Source organism: Tympanuchus pallidicinctus, unplaced genomic scaffold (assembly GCF_026119805.1).
Source record: "Tympanuchus pallidicinctus isolate F22 unplaced genomic scaffold, pur_lepc_1.0 scaffold26, whole genome shotgun sequence".
NCBI lineage: Eukaryota > Metazoa > Chordata > Aves > Galliformes > Phasianidae > Tympanuchus > Tympanuchus pallidicinctus.
In genome coordinates, this window is record NW_026294743.1 from 10,201,991 (window position 1) to 10,224,088 (window position 22,098).

Genomic DNA, 22,098 nt, shown 5'->3' on the forward strand with positions numbered 1-22,098 from the left:
GTCTAGGTATTCTCACATTTATGACTCATATTTTGTATATTTCAGAAGTACAGACTGGCAGTATTTCAGGTAATGGAATTTGTACTCTGGTTTTGTACACTGGGCATGATTTCCTATGTGCAACAGATAGAAGAACATTATCATAATACACTCATACAGTCTGGCCAATGCACGTGCAACCTTAGAACTACCCACTCACATGAGATGCCACTAATCACAACCAAATCAGACTAATTAAGCTTAATACAGTTCATACAGCTATATGCATTAGTATGCACGAAAGCCAAATTATTTTATCTTGAGGCTCATAAAATTAAAGTATTTGGCAACATGGAATAAGGGACATTAGATCAGCTTTTATGCTGTTGTTAAGGAACCCATAGAGGATGGGATTCAAGCAGCAGGACATCATGCCAAGTAGATGACATACGCAGTACACTAATTTAAAATGTCTGTTAGAAATGAGAGTGGCATTAAAATCCGTCACAATGTGGAAGAGGTGAAGAGGCATCCAACTAAAACCAAAAACTAGGATTAGCACTGTCAGTCTGCAAAACACTCGCCTGGACCTTGTTTTAATTCTGATGATGGATTGGGATACCGTAATCATGTCCTGGATCTCTGTATTTTCCTCTGGTTTCATCTCAAAACAGATTGGTACCCCTGGGATGAATTTACTAGCGGAAGAAAGCTGGCTTTTTTCTGTGCCAGATGTTTCTGGGAGGTCTCTGAAGTCAGCATCCTGATGCTGCCTTAAAATAGCTGGCATCACAGTTGATGTCTTTTTGCTGTACCTTCTGTGGTGCTTTCGGACCAGGGCACAGCTCCAGCTGGTGTGGCTGGAGGGCTGTGCCTCAGTGCCCGTGCTCTTGGATGGGTGAAGGGTGAGGTTTATCATCTCTTTTTCTTGGAACTTGCCCTCTTTGCTGGACAGCCGGGAACCTACACTCCTGCAGACACTGGTGTGACTTGCAGTTAAGCATACCAGTGGCAGTATGTACTGCATGAGCAGTAAGGATATGGTAAAGGCAATTCTGTATGAGTCAGAAGGCCATGACTCAATACACAAGAGCCTGTTCTCCAGTGCCTCTAAATTGAGGCTTTTGTGGAGGTCCACAATTCTGTGGAAAACTGGAAGAGGGGAGCAAATGGCACAGCCAACGGCCCAAATGATAACTATTAAGAAATAGCCGTGCTTTGCCGTTAAGTTGCTGGAGAGGGGATATTTTATCATACGGTATCGGACTGCAGCAATAGATATTAGCATTAAAGTTGAAACCAGAACGGATGTACATTGCAGGAAGGGCATTATGTGGCACATAACAGTGCCAAACATCCACCGGTCAAGCAGGACAGACGTCAGCGTGAAAGGAGAACAAAACAGCACCACTAAGATGTCAGAAAAGGCCAGGTTACCGATGAGAATGTTTATTATTGTCTTCTGCTTGCGTTTTGTTAGAGCTGTTAGTACAAGCAGGTTTCCCACAAAGCCAGCCAGACTTATAAGTGTGTACAGCCCAATAAGAAAGTACTGTATGTCATCGACACTGCTCTTGTAGTCCTCCCAGGCAGAAAAATTCTTTGCAGTAGCAGAAGTGTTCTTGGTAGGTGTCCTGTTGGCATGGTCTTTGAGTCCTAAATCCATTTTATAGTCCTGCTTAGAACAAGAAAGGCATTGATTAGCAACTGAAGGAAATATGATGCTGATGTACAGTAGACTGTACAGAAATGTAATTTTACTCTGTATCACCTTAATGCAAGTGAATTAATAGAGGTGTTATTACGCTGTAAGGCAATGGCATAACTTCGGGTTAATGCAAATTCCTTTGGTGGGTTTTATCATATGGCATTCAGTGCACCTAGATCTGCTCACATCAAAGTCCTGGGGAGGGACAGATAGTGACACAGAATGAAGGGAAACGGCTTTAAATTGGAAGAGGGTAGATATAGACTAGATATTAGGAAGAAATTCTTTACTGTGAGGGTGGGGAGACACTGCAACAGGTTGCCCAGTGAGGTTGTGGATGCCCCCTCCCTGGAAGCATTCAAGGCCAGGCTGGATGAGGCTGTGAGCAACCTGGTGTAGTGGGAGGCGTCCCTGCCTGTTGCTGGGGTTGGAATTAGATGATCTTAAAGGGCCCTTCCAACCCAAACCATTCTATGATTAGACAATTACAACTGGCATTATGAAGTTGGTTTTTAGCTGTGCTTTGCTATAGACCATACTGCCAGGCTTTTTGTGAAGAACAGTCAGCTACAGAAGCACTCCATTTACAGTCAGTGAGATTACTCATGTGAATAACAGCTCATTGATATGAGCAAGGAAATTGCAAGTACCATCTGGGCATGTGCCTAGTCATTACATGACAGCAAACTATAATGAGAGCACCTGAAAACGTATGAAGTTTTGACACACGTTAGCAACTGCAGTAGTATTTCTTCCCTTGCTAGTAGAAAATTGACACAAAGTAGGTAAGAGCTTTCAAAGATGATCAGTTTCTAAGGAGATCTACTGTCAGCACCCCAAGATGGGGTTCCTAATATGGTGCATCTACCTGCCATCCTCTACAAAGTATTGAACATATTTTATCTAGCACTAGTGCAGAAGGGAAAACTGTGTCCAAATCACCCAACAAAGTAATTTTACTTGAAACTGGGGGCACGGTTTGTACTCCGTGCAAATCCCAGCCAATCACAAAGCATCCAACACTGAATCCTAGCTCAGCACAAAGTTATATACACAATCTTGATGTGATTCGTCTTCATGTTAGAGGGAAAACAGTCAAATTCACTTTAACTTAAAAACCTGCTTATGTAGAAGGTTTGAAGTATAAAACCCCCTAAGCGCCAGCTCAAGTTCTAAACTTAATGTTTAGAAATCTTAAGACAAAAGATCAAAACAAAACCAAAATACGCATTTTTAGGAAATGGCTTTTTTTTTTTTTCTTTTTTCCTTTTGAGGAAAGGGCTAAATATGGCAACCAAAAGAAGGTAGGTCTCCTTGGGAATGCAGCCTTTCCCAGTGGACTGTATCATGCTGTCTTCAAAGCACAGTAACATTATTGATTTCCTCTTTGCAGCTGTGCTCCTTCCTTTACACCACCAGTTGTAGCCACTGGGGAAACCAACCTTTCAACGCCCTCAGAACATTCCTTGACAGTGCTTTGGGATGTAACTCCTGTACCTGTAATCTCAGGTGAGATGAGAAATACTTAAAAAATATGGGGAAGATATGGCAAGTTTTTATGGCTTCGCTGCTGCGTGAGAACTAAGCCTTGCCAACTTCTCACAATGTTGAGCTGAAGTGCTTTTTGAGAACAACTCATTTAACACTACCTGAAACTACCCTTCCCTCAACCATCTTTAAAGGAAGCAGACCAAAGGTTCTGTAAGTGACCCAACATCTCTCTATTTTGATACTGATATTACCAGCAGTTTTCAGTTTGGTAGCATTCTCCTTTTAGAACTATTAGCTAAAAAATTACGTAGCTTTTTACTTCTTTTTTCCCTGAGTCTCTGCTATGCCAGCAGTCCTCTGAAAACAATATGATCCGATCCGCAGACAACAGGGACTTGCACAACCACCTGAAATTTCTTTCAACTCTCTAAACGTGAGCAAACTTAAGCAGTAAACTCGAGCATGTCTGTACCTTTGATAAAATACATAGCCCTACCTCAGCCCTACAGAATTACATATCTTGTGTCACATATCTTGTATTCAGCATGGAAGATGCATGGCTTTGGATGATGACTGATGTTTTTGCTGATTTAGGAGTGTACATGCAGCTGTAACCTGCAGACTCTTTATGGATTCGTGAAAGCCATTTCAACTGTACATTGCATTTCCATATGAAATACTACCTGACTAACATTTTCAGGGTGAACAACCCATTATCTTCGTACAGAAGCATTCACGTTGGCTGAGAAGCGTGTAGGAAAAACCCTTCCAGCTGAGGAGTTAATAATGAAAAAGCCATTGGTGTAATTCTAGATAATTTTCTTTTTGCTTGCCTTCCTTTTGCCTTCCTTTTCCAGTTTATATCTTGCACAAATGAAGAGAACATCATGAGCTGAACATGTCTTTGACCGCTTGCAGATACAAAACGAAGCAGGAGTTATCTGAGAAAGGGAAATGAACCTTTAGTCAAGAGCTAGACCTGTCCAAATCTTGCTTACTAACCACACAGTCATTTCCTGAGAATAGGAAGACTAACAGGAAAGAGGGAAGAAATCCAGCAGCAAATTGATATTTAAAGAAAACACACATTTTTAAAATGCTATTGAGTTGATGAAGACTTTGAAGGAAGAAGCTTTCCATTTATTTTGCTTGCTTACATATGTAACTCTTAGCCAAGAAAGTCCATTCTGTATTTTCTTCTATTTTAACTGGTATGAGGCAGAAAAAAAGCAGAAAGGAGCTGCACATGTTTCTTTTCTCTATAAAACCTGGAGATTGACTGCTTTTATAGTATCTACAGGTGTTTTCAGTAATGATTAAACTCTCATGGAGTCATACCTGTCCAGAAGTCATACTGAATAGAGACAGTGCACACTGATATTTAGTTAAAATAGTAAGTTAATTTAAAATAATAGGCTTCCAAGGACAGTTACATATGTGTGAAAGTTTTGTTGATCCATGTGCCAAAACTGCAATTCCCTTTCTAGAATTTTTGGTGAAACTGTCATTGACAGGTTTTGTCAGCGTGTGGAAAGTTATTTAATCTCCTATCTTCAATGGGCATAAAGCTAAGGCTAGGGTCAAGGAGCAAAACTTTGTCTGTGTTGTTAGGCTGGAACATGTTTATTAAATGAAAATTTACTTCTTAAAAATTTAATTAAAAGACTGTTGGCGGATTCTGTGCATTTCTGCCTTCACTTCAATATCCTGTAGTATGGTTTTAGCTCAGCTGCTAATCATGTTTCTAAGGTAATTCTTGACAAAACTGGAAGTATGCTGAATTAAGATACCAGATAACCTAAAATGTACTAGTTTGATATTTTAAATCTTCCAATTCGTCTCCTTATTCCACTTAAAGCTGCTGTTTAAAATACAAACCCCATAAGCCACCATTCAGCAGAATGAATTCACAAGCTATCCCTGGTTTTATTTTACATGCTTAAGGGGAGATTTTCAAGAACATGAAAGTTAGGCAGGCAATCTTACTCCCCTGAAGGCAAATTGGCCTTTCAGAAGATCTTCCTTCAACACTGTGTGTTGTTTATATCAAGACTTGTTTACAGACAACATCTTGTGTCCCACAATATTACTACCCATCGTATTGTACTGGCTGGTGTCAGTACAGTCTGTTCAGTCCTGTTCAGAGTGCCTGCACAGGACTATTCATCTCCATTGCTGAGAACAATTTATAAGCTTGGAAGTCCTTTCTCAACCTTGAAAACAAAAATGTACAAGGAGAAAGCAAAATACAAAACGTCCCTGTGATACACGGCCCCTGTCATACAGGAATGTGTAGCAAAACAAAGTCAGTCTTATTCTTGACTTACACAAGGTTGAACGAGACAGGCTGTGCTCACCTGGCCACCGGAGCTTAAGGGAATCACTGACCTGAGAGATGATGCCCTCATCTCAGCACAGACTGAATTGAAAACCCCAAATCGAAACCGGTGAACTCATGTTCACAACAAAGGCTGAAGAGTGACTGCAGCTGCTCAGCACAAGCTGGTCGGGGAGCCAGCAGAGTTCTAAAGACTGACATCACCTCACCAGTCCAAAAAACGGGTTGTGGTGCCATGCTATGCCTCTTTATACGCCCAACTTAAGCAAAGATTGCAGCGCTGGTCTGGAAAAAGAGAACATGGCTTCCCAAAACAAACCAACCCCATCTAACGAGATTATTTCCGCAGCTCCAAGGAAGCACGGGCAGATCAGAAAACTTGCAACGCGCTGCCGCAGAACGGAGCAGCAGCGGGCGGGACGGGCTCTGCTTTACCATTCCCACATCCCTCTCCAGCCCGCCTGGCAACGATGCCTTTCCTGGCAACCCTCATCCTGGGACGGGACAAGGGGCGAAATTCCCCGCGCAAAACTCCGCGGCCGTTCCGCGCTCCGCGCCGATGCCGCGCTCACCTGCAGCCGCGGGGAAGCCGCCCCGCGCCTCGGGCTCCGGCGAAGCTCATAGCCCCGGGGCTGAGCTCCTCGCCACGCTCCGTCCGAGCCGCTCTGCGCGGCAGAGCATCTTAAGGGGGGACTGCGGGGACTGCGGGAGCGACGGCTCGGGCCGCTGTGCCGGCGTTGAGGCTGCGGCTGCGGCGCGGGTGCATTTCGGGAGAGCGTTCCGTGCGGGGCCGGAGCCTGTTATTGCCCTATTGCATGCTATGACAATTAGAGTTTCCATGGAAATACAGTGAGACTGTAAACAAACCCAAGGCTCGATAGTATCGAAGGGATGCGTGCACTTTTTTTTCTTTTTTTTCCTTCCTCCTTGCCCCCCACCCCAACGCTGTCTTGTTGTGGGCCTGCCCGAAGCTGGGCCATCTCTGGGGGCTGCCCTGAACACCTTGCTGCTCCCCTCCCCTTGGCTGGAGCTCAGCTTTGGTGGCATTTATCCACCGTTATTTTAGAACGGGTGGGAGGTGATGGATTCCCCCATCAGCTTTCCACTCGGAGGTGAGTAACTCAGTTTGCCCAGACGCAAATATCTAAAGGGTGGTTTTAATTTGTTCTGGGCCATCAGTGGGAAGGCAGGACGCTTTTCCTCTTTTTTTTTCTTTTTCTTTTGAGTGAATGATATTTTACAGTCTAAAAATGGTTGGGTATGTCACAGCCCAACAGATGAAGAGCAATTCCGTCGCTTGCACCAGCTGCTATCTTCGCATTGATCACAGCCCAATTACAGGGCTACTGGAGAACAGAGTGACGTGTGGGTCTTTGGGAGCACAGGTGGCAGAATGTGACACGGGAATGTAATGACTTTTCCATTTGCAGAGGCACTCCTTAGACAGTTGATATTAACAGGGTATTGCAGAGAAGCTGTCAGTATAATTAGCCGGTGAAAAAGTGCTCTACACAAAGGCGTGCCAGCTGGATCAACCGACTCGTAAAATAGCTTCACCATCCTGAAAGTCCAGCTAGATTCCTTATTTAATTGGGTTTTTAAAGCACGCGTTTTAAGGTGAGGGCTAAGGGAACAATCAGCTTCACTCTTCATGGGATGGGCTCCGTATGGCAAGGAAGATCGCGTCCCGTATTCTTTTCATCCGCTCCTGCCTTATTCACCACCCACTGCTGGTGAATCACTGCATGTGCAAGTGGAGCACGGGGAGCTGCCAAGTGGAAGTGAGTGCCAATCCAGCTCATCATTTTAAGACAGCTCTCCTGTTAGTCATAAAGGAGAACTAAATTAATCATTTTTAGGGCCGGGCAGCAGTTCCTAACATTTTTGACCGTCTTCTTACTTAACACTGGTGCTTGGAAAGTTTTCACACTAGATACAGAAACCCAACCTTGTTCTGACCTGCTGTTTAAGACCATCTCCCAGAACATCTGTTTAACAGGGTGCTCCCGTTCCAGGGCAGTTCTCCAGACTGCTGACCCTGCTTGACATGGAAGCTCCTTCCTGGAAAGAGAGAAGCTTTTGAGGCACTGAACCTTTCCATGAAAACTTTTGGCTATAGCAAACTGGTGCTGCCTTTCAAAGACAAAGAAACCAACCTGCATTTGCTGGCAGAGCCCACAAATGAGAATTTGCATCCCATAGTTGTGATTTACATAGGATACCATTGTTACTTTGTGAGGTTAAAAAAAACCTTTCCTCTGTGCTGACCACTTCTAAGGTATGCGGTCACTTCCTAAGGTTTCCCAAGCAATCACCAGAAATTACATGCTTCCTGGTAAAAGCAGTCAGTTAGACAAGTGGCTACTCCTAAGAACAAAATATCTTATTCCTTTTGTTGGGTTATTTCAGAAGAGTTCATCAACCAGCGATGCACTGAAGATGTGGGCTTTTTCTTTTTCTTTTTTTTTCCTCCTTTTTTTTTTTTTTAAACCTCAGGCCTGTAAACAACACCAGATTTCTCTCAGCTGTATTTGGACAGTTAATTGGTGACACTTGTGTATGTCAGAGGCAATTATTATTCAAGCCATTAGCATTTTTTTTTCTCCTTTTTAGTGGTTGTGAACCTCAGAATTGCCAGTAATAGTACTGAATAATAAAATAGGTGATGTAGAGGTAGGAAAGGTGCTGACATTAGAGATGTGTCAGACTGGCAACAGATGATGGTATAAGTTCCCTAGAAATTAGCCTCTGTAGGGTTGTTGAAACCATGGAGGAGTCCTTGACAAAGTCAGAGATGATGATGATGGAGGAGCTGGCAAAGAAACCAGCGTGTCAGTGGGAGATTTGTGAGTCAGAAGGGTACAACAGCAAATACAGGACAGAAGTCTGCCATTATATGGAATACAGATTGATGTTGGCGTGCTTCTTCTCTCATAATCCTGAGGGAAATGTACTTTTGAGAGTCATCCTAATATCTTTGAAAATGTAGCTTCTAAATGTTAGCTGTTAAAGACATGAAGACGCAAAGCTCCGACTGAAGTCAATGAGAACCGATGAATGCCATCGAAAAATCAAGTCCAAAGCCACCTAACTTTGAAATTCTGCAGTGTGCAATTGGCTGCCCTGAATCAAAACTGGCTTTGAGCCAAAGTCCAGTGTTAATGTGATAATAATGTGTTAATGTCTGATGCCAGCAGAGCACCCATCCATCAGCAAGAGAGCCTAAAATGGTAGGACGTAACTACTACAGAGTTTGAGGCATTTTTGTTAGGTACCTATAAAGCATTCTTATTGGGTGGAACTTTCCCCATGCATCCACCCAGCTATTCATAGAACCACAGAGTCAAAAGGGACCCTTACAGGTCCTCTACTCCAACTCCCCTGCAATCAACAGGGACACCTGCAGCTCCATCAGGTGCTCAGGGCCCTATCCAGCCTGACCTTGGAAAGACAGGGTACCCAGCACCTCTCTGGGCAACCTGTGACACTGCCTTTTTGTCACCACCCTGATCCTAAAAAAATCTTCTCCCTTATATCCACATGCCCCCCTTTTCAATATTCACCATACTCATGTGGAAATACTTTTAAAAAATACCAGTTACGTTTTTATTCTATGGATATATTTTTGGCCAGTCCCTTCCACGGGTTCTTATCTCGTGTAAAGCAGTTGGGTGTGAAGGCAGTGAGGCGTGGACTAATGAAAATGTACCAGTTGAGGTGTCTGCAAGGAGACAGACATCTGTTGGGTAGGTAATAGAACACTTCTGAAGGTGAACGATTTTGTTACCCATCACTTTTACTGGCTGGTGCTATACCACTGTCTGTTGAGCATGCTGAAGCACAGAGCCTATTTCTGCTCTGTTTGAAGCCAGCTGGACGCTCATACATGACTTCAAGGGGCTACAGCAGAAAATATGACTTAGAATTTTAGCCAGGTAGCCATAATTTAAGTTACATTTCAATCGGTCTTTAAGCAACGTTGCATTTAATCGGGGCAGCTTCACACTGGTTGGCTTGACTTCATCACCCAAAGCAGAACTGGAGCAGCAAGACACTCAGACCAGATTAACCACGTAATTATTCATGCAGCTTCTTTGTGTTAGTGACATTAGCAGTCAAATGAAGTGTTGTTATGTTTGGTGTCAGTTGCAGTCATTGCAGGATAAACATGCTCTTAGCCAAACGGAGAATTTGCACTCAATGGCAAAACATCTATTTATTCTACTGATGACAGACTGTTGCCCCCAAGGAGAATGAGTTCCCTAATGTGAAATGAAAGCCTTTCAATGATGCCACAGTTCATTAGAAGAAAATGAGAACAATAAAAATAAACAATAAAAGTAGAAGTAAAATCAAAGAAACAAAACTCCTTTGTTTCCATCCAAAATAGTGGTGACTTCAGTTTGTTTTATGCGCAGCAGGAACCTCAAGCAAATCTCAAGGCGTTCTTTTACTCTGTGGATTTCAAGTTTTAGGGAGAGATGGTGCTGGCTGAGCACATGACAATACACTGTAGTGAAAGTGTCATCCTCATTTTATGATCTATTTTCTTTTACATTTTTTGGGAGCTGCAGGAAGAGTATCTTAATGAGTTGATTTCCTGGCATATTTTCCCAGGTGTTTCTTCAACACCTCTTGTTTCCCTCTCAATGTATTGCTTCAAAGAAATGCTCTATTCTTTTACTCATGCTGTTCTATTTGCTCAGTTAAGATTCTTGCATTCTTTCTATTGTATTTATTCTCTTTTCACTACCTCCTGTCTTCATTCAAACACAGTCTTCCAGCCTGCATTGTCTGTGATGCACTGAAATAACACACTCCAGGGAGGAGGATAATCTCTTACACCATGGCTATTCTGCTATTCTTTTGTCCTGGCAACAGCTAGCAACACAACAAGGCTTGCTGAGAAATTACTTGGTGTTTTTGCATGCTTGGTGCTCCAGTTGGAAATGCTCAACTTGGTGCTGGGACTGGGCATGCACCAAGTTGAGCCAAGAACTCAGAATCACAGAATGGCCGGAAGGGACCTCAAGGGTGATGAATCTCCAACCCCCTGCCACATGCAGAGCCACCAATCTCCCCATTTAATACCAGCCCAGGCTGCCCAGGGCCCCATCCAACCTGGCCTTGAACACCTCCAGGGATGGACGGGGCATCACAGCCTCTCTGGGCAGCTGTTCCAGCACCTCACCACTCTCATAGTAAAGAACTTCCCCCTGACATCCAGCCTAAAGTGCTAAAATCTGAGCTTCCTTCACAACTTCCCTGGTGCTATGTGGCACTTACTGCACAGCGTGCATTTTGTATAGCTGTAATGGAAAACCTTTGAAAAACAACACATCTGTTTGTTAGAGTGATTGTTTATAAGTGTGTTTTAATTCTCACTTTTATAGGAAACGCTTTGGTGAAGGTTGGTGTAGCTCCAACAGATTCAGTCATCTGAGGTGAGCACAGAGCAGAGGGCAAGTATGGCAGAGCAGGAGCTTTGCAGTAAAACCTTGTTGTGGCACATATATATATAGCATATATGTCTGAAAGATTCAGTGACTCACACAGCCCTTTCCATTGTTCCACTGCTCTGCTTGAAGCATCCATCTGCACTGCAAACAACTCCACGAACGCCCGATCCCCTCACTGTGAGCTCAGGTCACTGAGTGACACCCAGGATCCATCTTCAATCTCTCACAGTTGATAACCATATTACATTGTAAGGTCCACCACCCATACCAATGAGTGTCTTCAGCTCTCCAGGTAATGGAGAAAATGCTACTGACTCAGGCAGAAATACACTATGGGATGCTCAGCACCAGCTTATATCTTTGCGTTGTCTGCCTGTATCCAACATCGCTGTGCTCAGACAGACGTGGTGCACAGGAATTAACCAACATGTGTCTGCAATCCTCAAGAGGCTTAACATACAGCCTGCACTTACCTCTTGGTTGCTGGGGGTCACTGTCAATAGAGCCCAGGTTTGGAGCAACCTGGAGGTTTGGCCACACTTTCCTTCCTCACAGGAGGGCTGCAGGATAGATGCAGCTGAGCTGAGCTTCTGGAAATACAAGATACACACAAATTCTGTAGCATTCCCACAAGACTTAGTCTGCAAAACATATTACAACCATTTATTACGTGCAGCTGTTTTTTCGTTTTGGTAATAATACAGTTACTCTCCTGAGACCTATCCTCACCGTAACAGAGTTGTCCTGTAAATGGGATATTGTATATCCCTGATATACAAAATGGGATATTGTAACTTCAACAAGTCCTTTCTCTTGAAAAATTAATCTGGAGCCTTGAAGGAGTCAGGGCACTTTTGCTTTCTACAAATTCCGAGATCACAGTGCAGCCTGTTTGAGGGGGCATTCATACCTGAATTGATCCAGGTAACTTTTCTTGAACCTCTGTGCTGGCTTCTAAACCCACCGTTTGTTTTTTTTTAATACATATTTTTTGGGGGCTATTAAAGTAGGTCTAGCAGCAGCAGTGCTTTCTGTGCACGAGAGAGCGAGATGTTTCAGAACCATAAAAATAATGGAAAATAAAATGTTCGGTTTTCTTTTCTTTTTTTTCATGGAAGCTGTTCAGTAAGCAGCGCACTAACCTGCTATAGCCGCTAGTAGTCTGCAGGGCAACTCATATCGGCTGCATGAAAAAATCAGCTTGCCGGCAGCTAGAGGTTGTGCTGGTTCAAAGATCCAATGCCGAACTTGCTAACTGCTGCTCCACTTCTCTTTCCATCAGAGCTTTTCTTCCGGCTTGACTGGCCACACGGTGGCAATAACTTGCAAACAAAGCGCCGGAGCTGCCTGAGAGCGATGCAAAACTCTCCCGGAGCTCTTCTCTCTTCCCCTCCTCTTTTGTTTCAGTATTTAATTGCATGCATTTCAGGATTACTAGGCAACCCACCCCCAGATGTGTAATTGAAAGGTGATGTGCTTGCAGTGAGATTTTCGGGATCTGCTCAGCAGAGCCCCATCATGTGATGCTGGGATAAGGTGGAGTTCGGCTTTAAGGGGGAGTCTCCAGCCTTCCCCACCAATCTTTAGCATCTCAGCTGGAGGAACACAGGAGGATCTTTTCCCTTCCCCTATTCCTTCTCCTCCCTGCAGCCCCCGAGAAGATCGCGGATAGGCGGAGCTGTTAGAAGGTGAGTTTCTCTGCGATCGCTTCCCGGTGCCGGCGCTGCTCGGGGCAGGGGACATAAGGTAGGGAGGAGCAGGTGCCAGGCTGGACTTGAGAGCTGCTGGGGCTGGCAGTATTTTGGGCTCCCTTTTGAAAAGCTCCAATAGCTTTTACAGCGAGTTGCCAGACAGCTCGCAAGCGCGTTCTTTTACCCTTTCGATCCGTCGGTGCTAAACTTTTGACAGATAATCCTGGAGAGCCGGAGGGACGGGTGTGTGCGGGAGGTGGGGAGACCCTGTGGGTCACAGCAGGGCTCTGCAGAGCTGCCAGCACCGCCAGCCCCCGGGATGGGAAGGGATGTCCCTGCTGGTAGGGGGCAGGGAGCAGCGCCGTGCGCCAGGAGAGGCAACTGCATCGCTACCGACCGTTTCGGAAAGGTGGGCAGGACGCCTTGCTGCTTGTCAAACAGTGCTGTGCTTCTGAACTGGTTCCCAGCCGTGGTACTACGCTGCTCTCTCCTACGGGGAGAGGCAAGGGAAGGCGAGGAGCAGTGGCATTTTCTGGTTTTGAATTTGGTATTTCATAAATGAGCAAAAGCAGAGCTGTGGGCTTCTTAATGAGTAAGAAAAAGCGAGAGCTTGAAATCATGTCCTGACCCTCTGCTTGCTGCATTGAGGTCCCAGTGTTGAGAAAACCTGCCCACTTCTCTCCTTGCGGGACATGGTCCCTCACCCATTTTGCTCCTGCCATCAGCTCCAAGGGCTGCGCTGCCCATTTTGTGCTGTACAAGTAACAGGGACGTGATTAAATCCACACGGTGTGATTTTCAGGCTGGAGTTAAAATCAAACCTGTTGGAAATTGAATCCGGACTCCACAGCACTCACACTCTTGTCCTGCAGATAAAGCACTTTCCTCTGACTCTGGTTGAAGTGGTGCTTCAGGAGGGCCTGGGGAAGCCTTTTTATTTGTTGGACCCTGAAACAGTCTACGTGGCCTAGGGAGACCTGGTAAATTTAGTTAGCAGAGGCAGCAGAAATAATTCTCAGGTGCCTGCCCCAGCTAGCTAGAAAATCAGAACAGCCAAACTTCAAGCAGAGATGCGTTTTCTCTCAAGCCGTTGCTGTTAACTGTCAGTAAGATGTCACCCAGAGGCAGGCTGTGTTGCCTGTCATGGTTCCATGTAGCCACAGAGGATCAGCAAAGCTGTCTGAGGTGATCTTGTGACACTTGAGACAAACATGTCAGCATGGTTCTCTTTTCACTGACTCTCGGGAGGAGCTGGAGGCACAAGTCCAGTAGGGACCAGTGGAAGGGATCTCTGCCACCAGCAACACAAGAGTCAGCTTAGGTGGCACCTAGATTTATACCCAGTATTTCAGAGCAAAGCTCATGAATTCTCACTTCCTCTGAAGCTCGTTTCAGTGAGCTCTGTTTTCACAGCTTTAGTGATTACTGCCATATGGAGCCAGGTTTAGAGCCCACTTATGTGAATTTTAAGTGGCATCACTTTCATTAGCATAACCTGAGGTTAAGTGAGCAATAAATTTAGCACATAAGAGAGGGTGTAGAGGGAAACTTCCAGATTGAAGGTGGCTGCTGCTAATAGTAAGTTGAGCTAGGATTGTATCAGGTTATTTGATTTTATTCATTTTTCTTTGTTTTCTTTTTTCTTCCTTAACACGTACGCCTGAGTTTCTCTGATTTTAATATCAGAGGCCTTGCATAGGGGTGGTTATTTAGACATCACTATTTGTTTTACATGGGTGCCTGCTCTACGGTGTTTAATTTTTGCTGACTTTGTTTGTAGGTTTGTTTCTCATTTTGTGTTGTTCTTTCTTCACGGTGCAGTCCTGCTAATTAAGATCAAGGTGTTCAGAGGTCCTGAGTTGCCTTTGACTCACTGCCATTGCTGCTGTGAGCACTTGTGTAAAAGACCAAAGGAAAACACTTTCTGACAACTCAGACACTCAGCATCCTGTGTGCATTAGGTAAAAAAGAGCACAGCAATGTTTTGGTGTAGTTTTTCTACCCTTCAGGTGGAGTATAATTGCACTTAGAGCAGGCTGAGAAAGCAAATCTTCCCAGATTAAACTTGTAGGAACGAGATGTGAAGCATCATCAAACAAAGGCTACCCTGGTGTAAGACTGAAGTTGATTCACACCCTGTTGTTTTCTGTCGCTTGTGCTTATGAGGCAGTGCTGGGAAGGGCTGTGCCTGCAGACCCACATTTAGACTCTGGTTCCTTCCTTTCCCTGTCCTGCAGCCCCTGCTCTCTCTTTGGATACCAGGCCATGACCGCCAGTCTTCCCTTCCCCTGTGGCCTGGGCCCGATCCCTGGCTTTAAAGTCCAGTGGTGCCGGGGGACTGGTGTGCTGAGGGTGGGTGACAGTCACAGCAGGGTTTTGGGGTGCTGGGGTAGCCTACATGCAAGAGGTGACCGGTCCTCCTCCTTCCCCCAGGCCTTGCCATGGAGATGCGGCATCGAGGAGTGGGCTCTGCTGAGGAGCTCCTCGTGGGCTGACTGACATATACTGAAGGTCAGGAGCGGTTTGGATGAGACCTGTGGCTGCTGAGAATATTGATCAGCGAGCTGGAAAAAAAAAAGCAACCAAACAAACATGAATGCTTCGTTTCTTGATCCTCTGGAAAACAATTCCAGACACCTGAACTTTTCGGAGAAGAACTCGCAACTCTTACAGTTTGAAGACGAGGACTGCCACGTGCCTTTGGCCATGGTCTTCACCTTGGCCCTGGCTTATGGGACCGTGATAATCCTGGGAGTCTCTGGGAATCTGGCCCTGATTGTCATCATTTTGAAACAAAAGGAAATGCGCAATGTTACTAACATCCTCATCGTCAACCTGTCCTTTTCGGACCTTCTAGTGACCATCATGTGTCTTCCCTTCACCTTTGTGTACACTTTAATGGACCACTGGATCTTTGGGGAGGCCATGTGCAAATTGAACCCTTTCGTGCAATGTGCCTCAATCACCGTCTCGGTCTTTTCTTTAGTTCTGATTGCTATCGAACGCCATCAGCTGATCATCAACCCCCGTGGCTGGAGGCCAAGCAACAGGCACGCCTACATGGGGATCGCTGCCATATGGGTTTTGGCCACGGCTTCCTCCTTGCCTTTCCTGATTTACCACGTGCTGACAGACGAGCCCTTCAGAAACATAACATTTGATGAATATAAGGACAAATACGTGTGCCTAGACCTCTTCCCCTTGGACACTGCCCGGCTTTCTTATACCACCACTCTTCTGGTGATTCAGTACTTTGGACCGCTTTGTTTTATATTTATTTGCTACTTAAAGGTAAGAGAGAGCTCCCTCTGTGATATATGTATACTTTCTTTTTGTCTGGTGTTTGCTTACCTTAGCGATAGCTGTGGTTGTAGGTTAAATTATCCCACCTGTTTCTCTTTGCTGAATTTCCCACAGATTTACTTTCGCTTGAAAAAAAGGAGCCACATGATGGACAAGATGAGAGACAGTAAGTACAGATCCTCTGAAACCAAAAGGATCAACATCATGCTGATCTCGATCGTGGTTGCCTTTGCAGTTTGCTGGCTTCCTCTCACCATTTTCAATATCGTGTTTGATTGGAACCATGAAATTCTGCCTGTTGCTACCTGCAGCCACAATCTGCTGTTCCTGATCTGCCACCTCACTGCCATGATCTCCACCTGCGTGAACCCTATTTTCTATGGGTTTCTCAACAAGAACTTCCAGAGGGACCTGCAGTTTTTATTTCACTTCTGCCACTTCCGCTCCCGTGAGGAAGATTACGAGACTATAGCCATGTCCACCATGCACACAGACGTCTCAAAAACCTCTCTAAAGCAGGCAAGCCCGGTCGCATTTAAAAAAATAAACAGTGATGACGATGACAAAATATAAAGAAGTAATAATAATTCTACACCAAACCTCTGGAAGTTCGCCCGCAGGTGAAATGTGCCCAAGGACAAGCACAATTATGTAACAAGTACAAAGTGGGTAATGCTTTTCTTCTTTTTCCAAGGAACTTTGATTGTTGTCACTTTGAAATGTTATGCTGTGCATTTTTTGCCCCTTACTCTGCTTTAATGTTCACAGCAGTTACATCTGAATCTTATCATTAAAAAGTGGCTGGACTTGCTCCTACCTATGGTTTTCAGCAACCTTCTCTTGTTCTGTTTCTTTGTACAGTTATGTACTTGAGCACAAAGATATTTACTGATTTTTATTTTTTTTAAGTTTTTATTATTATTATTATTATTTCTTTCCCCAAATAATTAGTTCTCAGGATTGTCCATTTAAGACCATTGCGGTATGAAGCGCGTATGAACTGCAGGGAGGCTGTCACTACAGAGGACACCCATCCCAACATAAAATTAGGACGTTCTGATTGGAAGAGTTGTCCCCTTGTTTGTTTTTGTTGTTTTTAATCTGTCTTTTGATGAATTTAAAAATCCCGTGAGCGTAGTGGAGGCATGCACAAAACGATTCTGAGAAACCCATAGGTCACGTTAAATGGGGACGTGCCTTTGGCTCATTCAGAGAGGCAATTCAGACTGTAATCACTTTGGTTCAAAGGCAGGATTAGGAGAGAAATTCTGTTCTCATTTACGAGAACAAAAACCTGGAGTAATTCCACAGAACACAATGGGATAACTCGGATTTTCACCACAGCAAATGAAAGCACAAATGGGCCTTTAATCCCAAATTATTACAGCTGATTTTAGTAATGCAGGCTTTTTTAATTTTCAAAAACCCAAACCCATTTTCATCTGCTATCACTGGAAGACTGGGATGAAATCTGCTGTCAGTCCCAAGCCTATGAACCATGTAAATTCTCCTTATGTCCTATGTATGAATGTCAAGAATCTGAAGGGAGGTGGTCATGTTTGTTTTCTGTACAAGCTGTGATTCCATCCTTGCAGACGATGTTACAAGTCAGGTTTGGGATTAAAAAAACAAAAAATAGCTGTAGCTACCTGAATCGTTTCCTAATAATTAGTGCTGATCTGTACAAATGATGTATAGCCTCATTATATTCTGTGTTCAGACACGATGATATAAACCTGGATTATCTCCAAGGTGATGGATGACTTAACTAAGATCTGCAGAACTTAAAAAGAGGATATAGTTTGGTTGCAATTGGAACATTTTGCTTCCACAGTTGACTGAAGTGTGGGAATATTTGCCAAATGTACACAATAGAGCTCTGTGTTACTGCTTAAAATATATATCCTCTAATTACACAAAATGTACGTGACTAGATCCCCAGCTGAGGGAAGCCTGCATCACTTGGCTGCTGTAAATGAAACGATACCAATATCAGCCAGCTGAGGCTCTACGTCATATAGTGCACTTTGCTATATAATCAATGCCTTTTCAAATAATCAGCTTTTTAAAGTACAATATAGTCTTCATTTAGCAATATCGCTTTGTACCCTTCCGACACAGAAGAGTGTCTTTAAAACAGGTGTAAATGTAGCATCAGTGGGAACCAAATCTGATATCTTTCAGATCTCAAGAAGATCTCAGGATGTGATGGTGAATTTAATACGCTCTAAATTAGATATGGATAACTGTCTAAGAAAGGAAGATCATTCGGTTTGCCAGCATTTAAAAGTCCAGAGCTGTGCCTTGTGCAGTCTTAAAAACAGTGTAGAATATTCAAGTAGCAATGTGTTCTTGTGCGTTATAATTCAATGTATTTCTTTATTGACAGATAACTTAATTAAAAAGGAAGTTTCTGTACTTGAAAACAGAGAGAGAATGTATAAAATGAATTATATGACAGTGCTTTCTTTCAGAGCCTTGCCCTTTCGTATTTTATGAGACGTCCCTTTTCCGGTGGCTCTTCATGGAGTGTGTTGCTAATATGACAAGAGGCTCCTGAAATTATTCCCCTGTCACTTCACAGTAATTTTGTTACACCAAAGGTTGTGTATTTCCACTGAGATGCATTGTAGAAACCCAGCTCTGTTCTTCTGTTAAGAATGTCACATCACGGTTTTCCCATCGGGGAAAAAAAAATCACAGTGTATTTTGATTATTATTATTGCTCCCATTTAGAAGAAATAAATCAAATCATCACTTTCTTCAAAACCAGCGGGAGAAGACAACAACATTGTTTGGGGAATTTTCCAGTTAGTTTGTTGGAAACACTTAATCAAGCTGAATTAGAAGCTTACACACAGGAGCTGTTGGTGCACGGAGATTCACAGGTCCTCAATAGGACAGCAGCACACTTAGACCCACACCAACCTTTCTCCTGCTGGTGCTACTGCCTCAAATCACAGCATCCATCTCCCGAGGATGTTTGCCTGGGGATTTTTACCCTCCTGTCTGATAATCAAGTGGGAGCTGGGCCAGCAGATGCAAGCTAAAGCATCCCTTCAGCTCATCCGGGTGAAGCTCAGGAGCCATCTTTCTGCTGCACTGCACCTTAGGATCAGGCTTCTTTCCCATGTTTCCTCCTCTCCCTGTGAGAGGCATGCTATGCTGCCTTTCCTAAGGCTCCACGAAGGGTGCAGATTCATACATACAGCACAGAAACGCATTTGTCAGCAGGAAAACGCATTTGGAGAATTTCAGAAGCAAAATCATTGCTGTTCGAAAAGAATCTTTTATGAGAACAAAGATAAAAGAAACCTTCCTGAGGTGCTGACCTGACATCTGCAGGGTGTAGATGACATCTGCAGAGAGCAGTATTTTTGTCACAGGTTGCATGACTTGACACTAGAGTCCTCAAAAGCTGCTGGAGATGTTTTCCTCCAGTCATCTGGCTCCAGCACTAATCCTCTCTTGCACTTTCAGATCTCCAGCATGGCTGCTCATCCTATGTGCTACATTTCTAGATAGGGCAAATTGTTTCTGAATCATTTTTCAATCGTTCTGTTTCGATTCTTCTTCTTCCTATGTGCTGTTTTGTCAAACTCTCCCCACTTCAGCACGTACTGATTCCTATCCTAAAAGCCTGAAGGCTTCATTTATTCTTTCAGACTGGTGGAAACCAAAGGAATCTGACAGAAACACACACAGTGAGGGATCTATAAGGTAACTTAGCATTTCTGTGCACCACGGCTTCCACATATATGCTTAAACCCATCCCCATTTATTCAGTTTTGATTCTGAGTTCATGTGAATGAACTGAGATGAAACAGAGAAATTGGATAATTTGCTTAATCATTTGCCTAAGCACTCTTACAGAATGATGGTGAACTGCTGGCGGGGATTTCACATCCTTTTCTAAAAGACAAAACAAAACAAAACAGACTTTGGATTTCAGATTATCACAGAAATAAACCTGCATATAGATTTTCCTGGCAGTTTTCCTCTGGATTTTTCTTTGTAGCAGTCCAATGCTTGACAATACTTGAAGTTAATGCCTTACTTTAACTGTATTCCTCAGTTCTTGGTTAAAAGAACTTACCAAAGCAGTAGATACAGAATGAAGGCATTAAGGAAACTTTATTTTTTTTAAACATACATTAGAGTAGGAAATGTGAATTTAAATACCACCTTCATCTGCAAGAGGCTAAAATAAATCAGTTGAGTATAAACAGTGGAGAAATTATAACTTAGACATCATTTTAAAGTTGATGTGAAAGAAAATTCTTTTCTTTTATCCATGTTTTGCAGAATTTCAAGTGTTTGAGGATTACGTGTAAGAGAGGGAATGACTGGTGTTAGTCCCTTATACCTTAATTTGCCTGTGGCCCAAAGTAATTTTCATACCATGTTTCTGCCCATGCTAAACAGTGTTTATATTCCAATTGAAGCCGAAACTTTGCAGATGAAGGAGGGCATCCACAAAGAATAGCTTTAGGGTAGGTTCCCTCATCTCCTTCAGTGGCAATTCAAGGGCATGCACACCTGCTCTACCATCTGCCAAAGTGTTTTTCTCTCCATTATCTCCATGTAACACCATGTACATAGCAGCAGAAGGATGGCCAGCTTCCAGGGCTAGCGCTGCTGAATTCTTCCTCCCTTGTTCCATGCTCTGTGGTGTTTCTTACACCTTTAGAAGGCATTTCCTGAGGAAGCCTCAGGAATCTGTACTCTGGTTTTGTAAAGCCCAAGAGCAAAATTCAGCTGTGTGAAGGACAGTGCTGTGAGCATGAGGTCAACTTTCAACAATTCCTCCCACAGAAATTCTCTTCCAGCAGGTTCCTGGTAGGCAAGCCTCTCAGAATTTGCACTCCATATGAGTCCGAAATTCACAAAGCCTATGTAGGTTGGAAACATGTCCATACAAAATATCCTGCACATTATAGCAATATTGACAGTGCTCTGCGTTTCACAATTCCTGGAGATCTGTTCTTCTGACATCAGCGAGTCTTCATTGCAAGAAACCTGCACCAGATGCAACAGTTTCTGAGGTCACTGCACAGGGGACCCTAACTTCCCACAAATCATGCTAAATTTCAGAGACACGGGGAAATAGACTGAGGTTGGAAAAGAGCAGAAGGTACAGATGAAGCCTCGATGTGTTCTGACAGATACAGACAAAAAGATTAAAAGGCAGACTACTCTGTGTTTCTGTTTGGAGTCAACAAGCTGGTATGTCAATGTTTCCAAGGCAAATCGGTGGTCCAAAGATCGTGTAGGATTAATGGCTTCTCTGCACCTGTTTCCGAAAAAAGGGACATGGATCTACAAATGCAAATACATCGGAAGGTTCTTCATCTTAGACGAATGTAAATCTTTTTTAAAGATGAAGAAAACAAAACATTTTTGGCAAAACCAAAAAAGGACAGCTTCTCCTTGCACCCACCCAACAGGCACCATTTGGGTCCATTTGTGGGTCCATTTTCTTTCTGCTTGAAATGGAGAACATTTGTCTGTGGCAGGAGGAGCAACACTCAAGCAGGCTTGTCTTTCGTGCTTCATGTTCATACTGATACCGTGCTGCTATTTTTCACTCTGCAATCTTCTTTTGTTTTCCCCCCAAAGCGATGTCATTTTTATTATGCTATTTATATTCTTTCTTAATAAAAGTTCTGTGGAAAAAAAAAAAAAAAAGCTGCTTGCCAGATCCTATTCTACATGTGCTTGAACACATGGGTGAAAGACATCAGAGAATTTGAAGTAATGTGCCCAGTGCTGTGATGATATTTCAGGGTGTAGAAGAAGTAGGAAATGTATTTGATTTGTTACATGCTGTTCTCCAGCCTTTTTTTTTTTTGGAGGGGGGAGGAGAAGGGGGGGATTACAGCTTTATTTCATTCAATTTGAACGTCACCTAAGTCCACCTATTCAGTATTCCTGCTGGGTGACCAGTCTCTGGAGACAGAGGAAACTCTGGGCAATACTTTATTTCCTTACTTATGGCCTTAATGATTGCCTACAGGCTTCTCACTATCTGTAATACGTTTGGACGTAAAAGCAAAAGTGCTCATTTCTTTCTCTTAAAGACTAATAAACGTGGCTCATTTAAGAGGTGATTGGAATATCATTTCTGAT

General features: G+C 43.6%; 2 protein-coding genes and 1 long non-coding RNA gene across 5 annotated transcripts in view; 2 read left to right on the forward strand and 1 right to left on the reverse strand.

The window, feature by feature from the left end:
• Positions 1 to 3,454, forward strand: part of LOC128084355 (uncharacterized) — a 24,607-nt gene extending 21,153 nt beyond the window's left edge. For both annotated transcript variants that reach the window (XR_008208489.1, XR_008208490.1), the window contains one exon: positions 3,081 to 3,454. This is a non-coding gene — a long non-coding RNA (uncharacterized LOC128084355). The remainder of the gene's footprint in view (positions 1 to 3,080) is intronic.
• On the reverse strand, positions 29 to 12,229 carry NPY5R (neuropeptide Y receptor Y5). 2 transcript variants are annotated; one of them, XM_052690315.1, is made up of 4 exons: positions 12,118 to 12,229; positions 11,449 to 11,565; positions 7,476 to 7,577; positions 29 to 1,654 (listed from the first exon to the last, which is right to left on the reverse strand). In XM_052690315.1, exon 4 carries the CDS (start codon positions 1,643 to 1,645, stop codon positions 314 to 316), a length of 1,332 nt encoding a protein of 443 aa, XP_052546275.1. In that variant the 5' UTR covers positions 1,646 to 1,654; positions 7,476 to 7,577; positions 11,449 to 11,565; positions 12,118 to 12,229; the 3' UTR covers positions 29 to 313. The 2 variants fall into 2 exon arrangements, with proteins under 2 accessions (XP_052546275.1, XP_052546274.1); XM_052690314.1 differs by lacking the exons at positions 7,476 to 7,577; positions 11,449 to 11,565; positions 12,118 to 12,229 and adding an exon at positions 6,089 to 6,426.
• A 176-nt stretch (positions 12,230 to 12,405) lies between these two features.
• NPY1R (neuropeptide Y receptor Y1) lies at positions 12,406 to 21,406 on the forward strand. The gene is made up of 3 exons (XM_052690316.1): positions 12,406 to 12,663; positions 15,100 to 15,957; positions 16,084 to 21,406. Exons 2-3 carry the CDS (start codon positions 15,259 to 15,261, stop codon positions 16,540 to 16,542), a joined length of 1,158 nt encoding a protein of 385 aa, XP_052546276.1. The 5' UTR covers positions 12,406 to 12,663; positions 15,100 to 15,258; the 3' UTR covers positions 16,543 to 21,406.
• Positions 21,407 to 22,098: the final 692 nt, after the last annotated feature.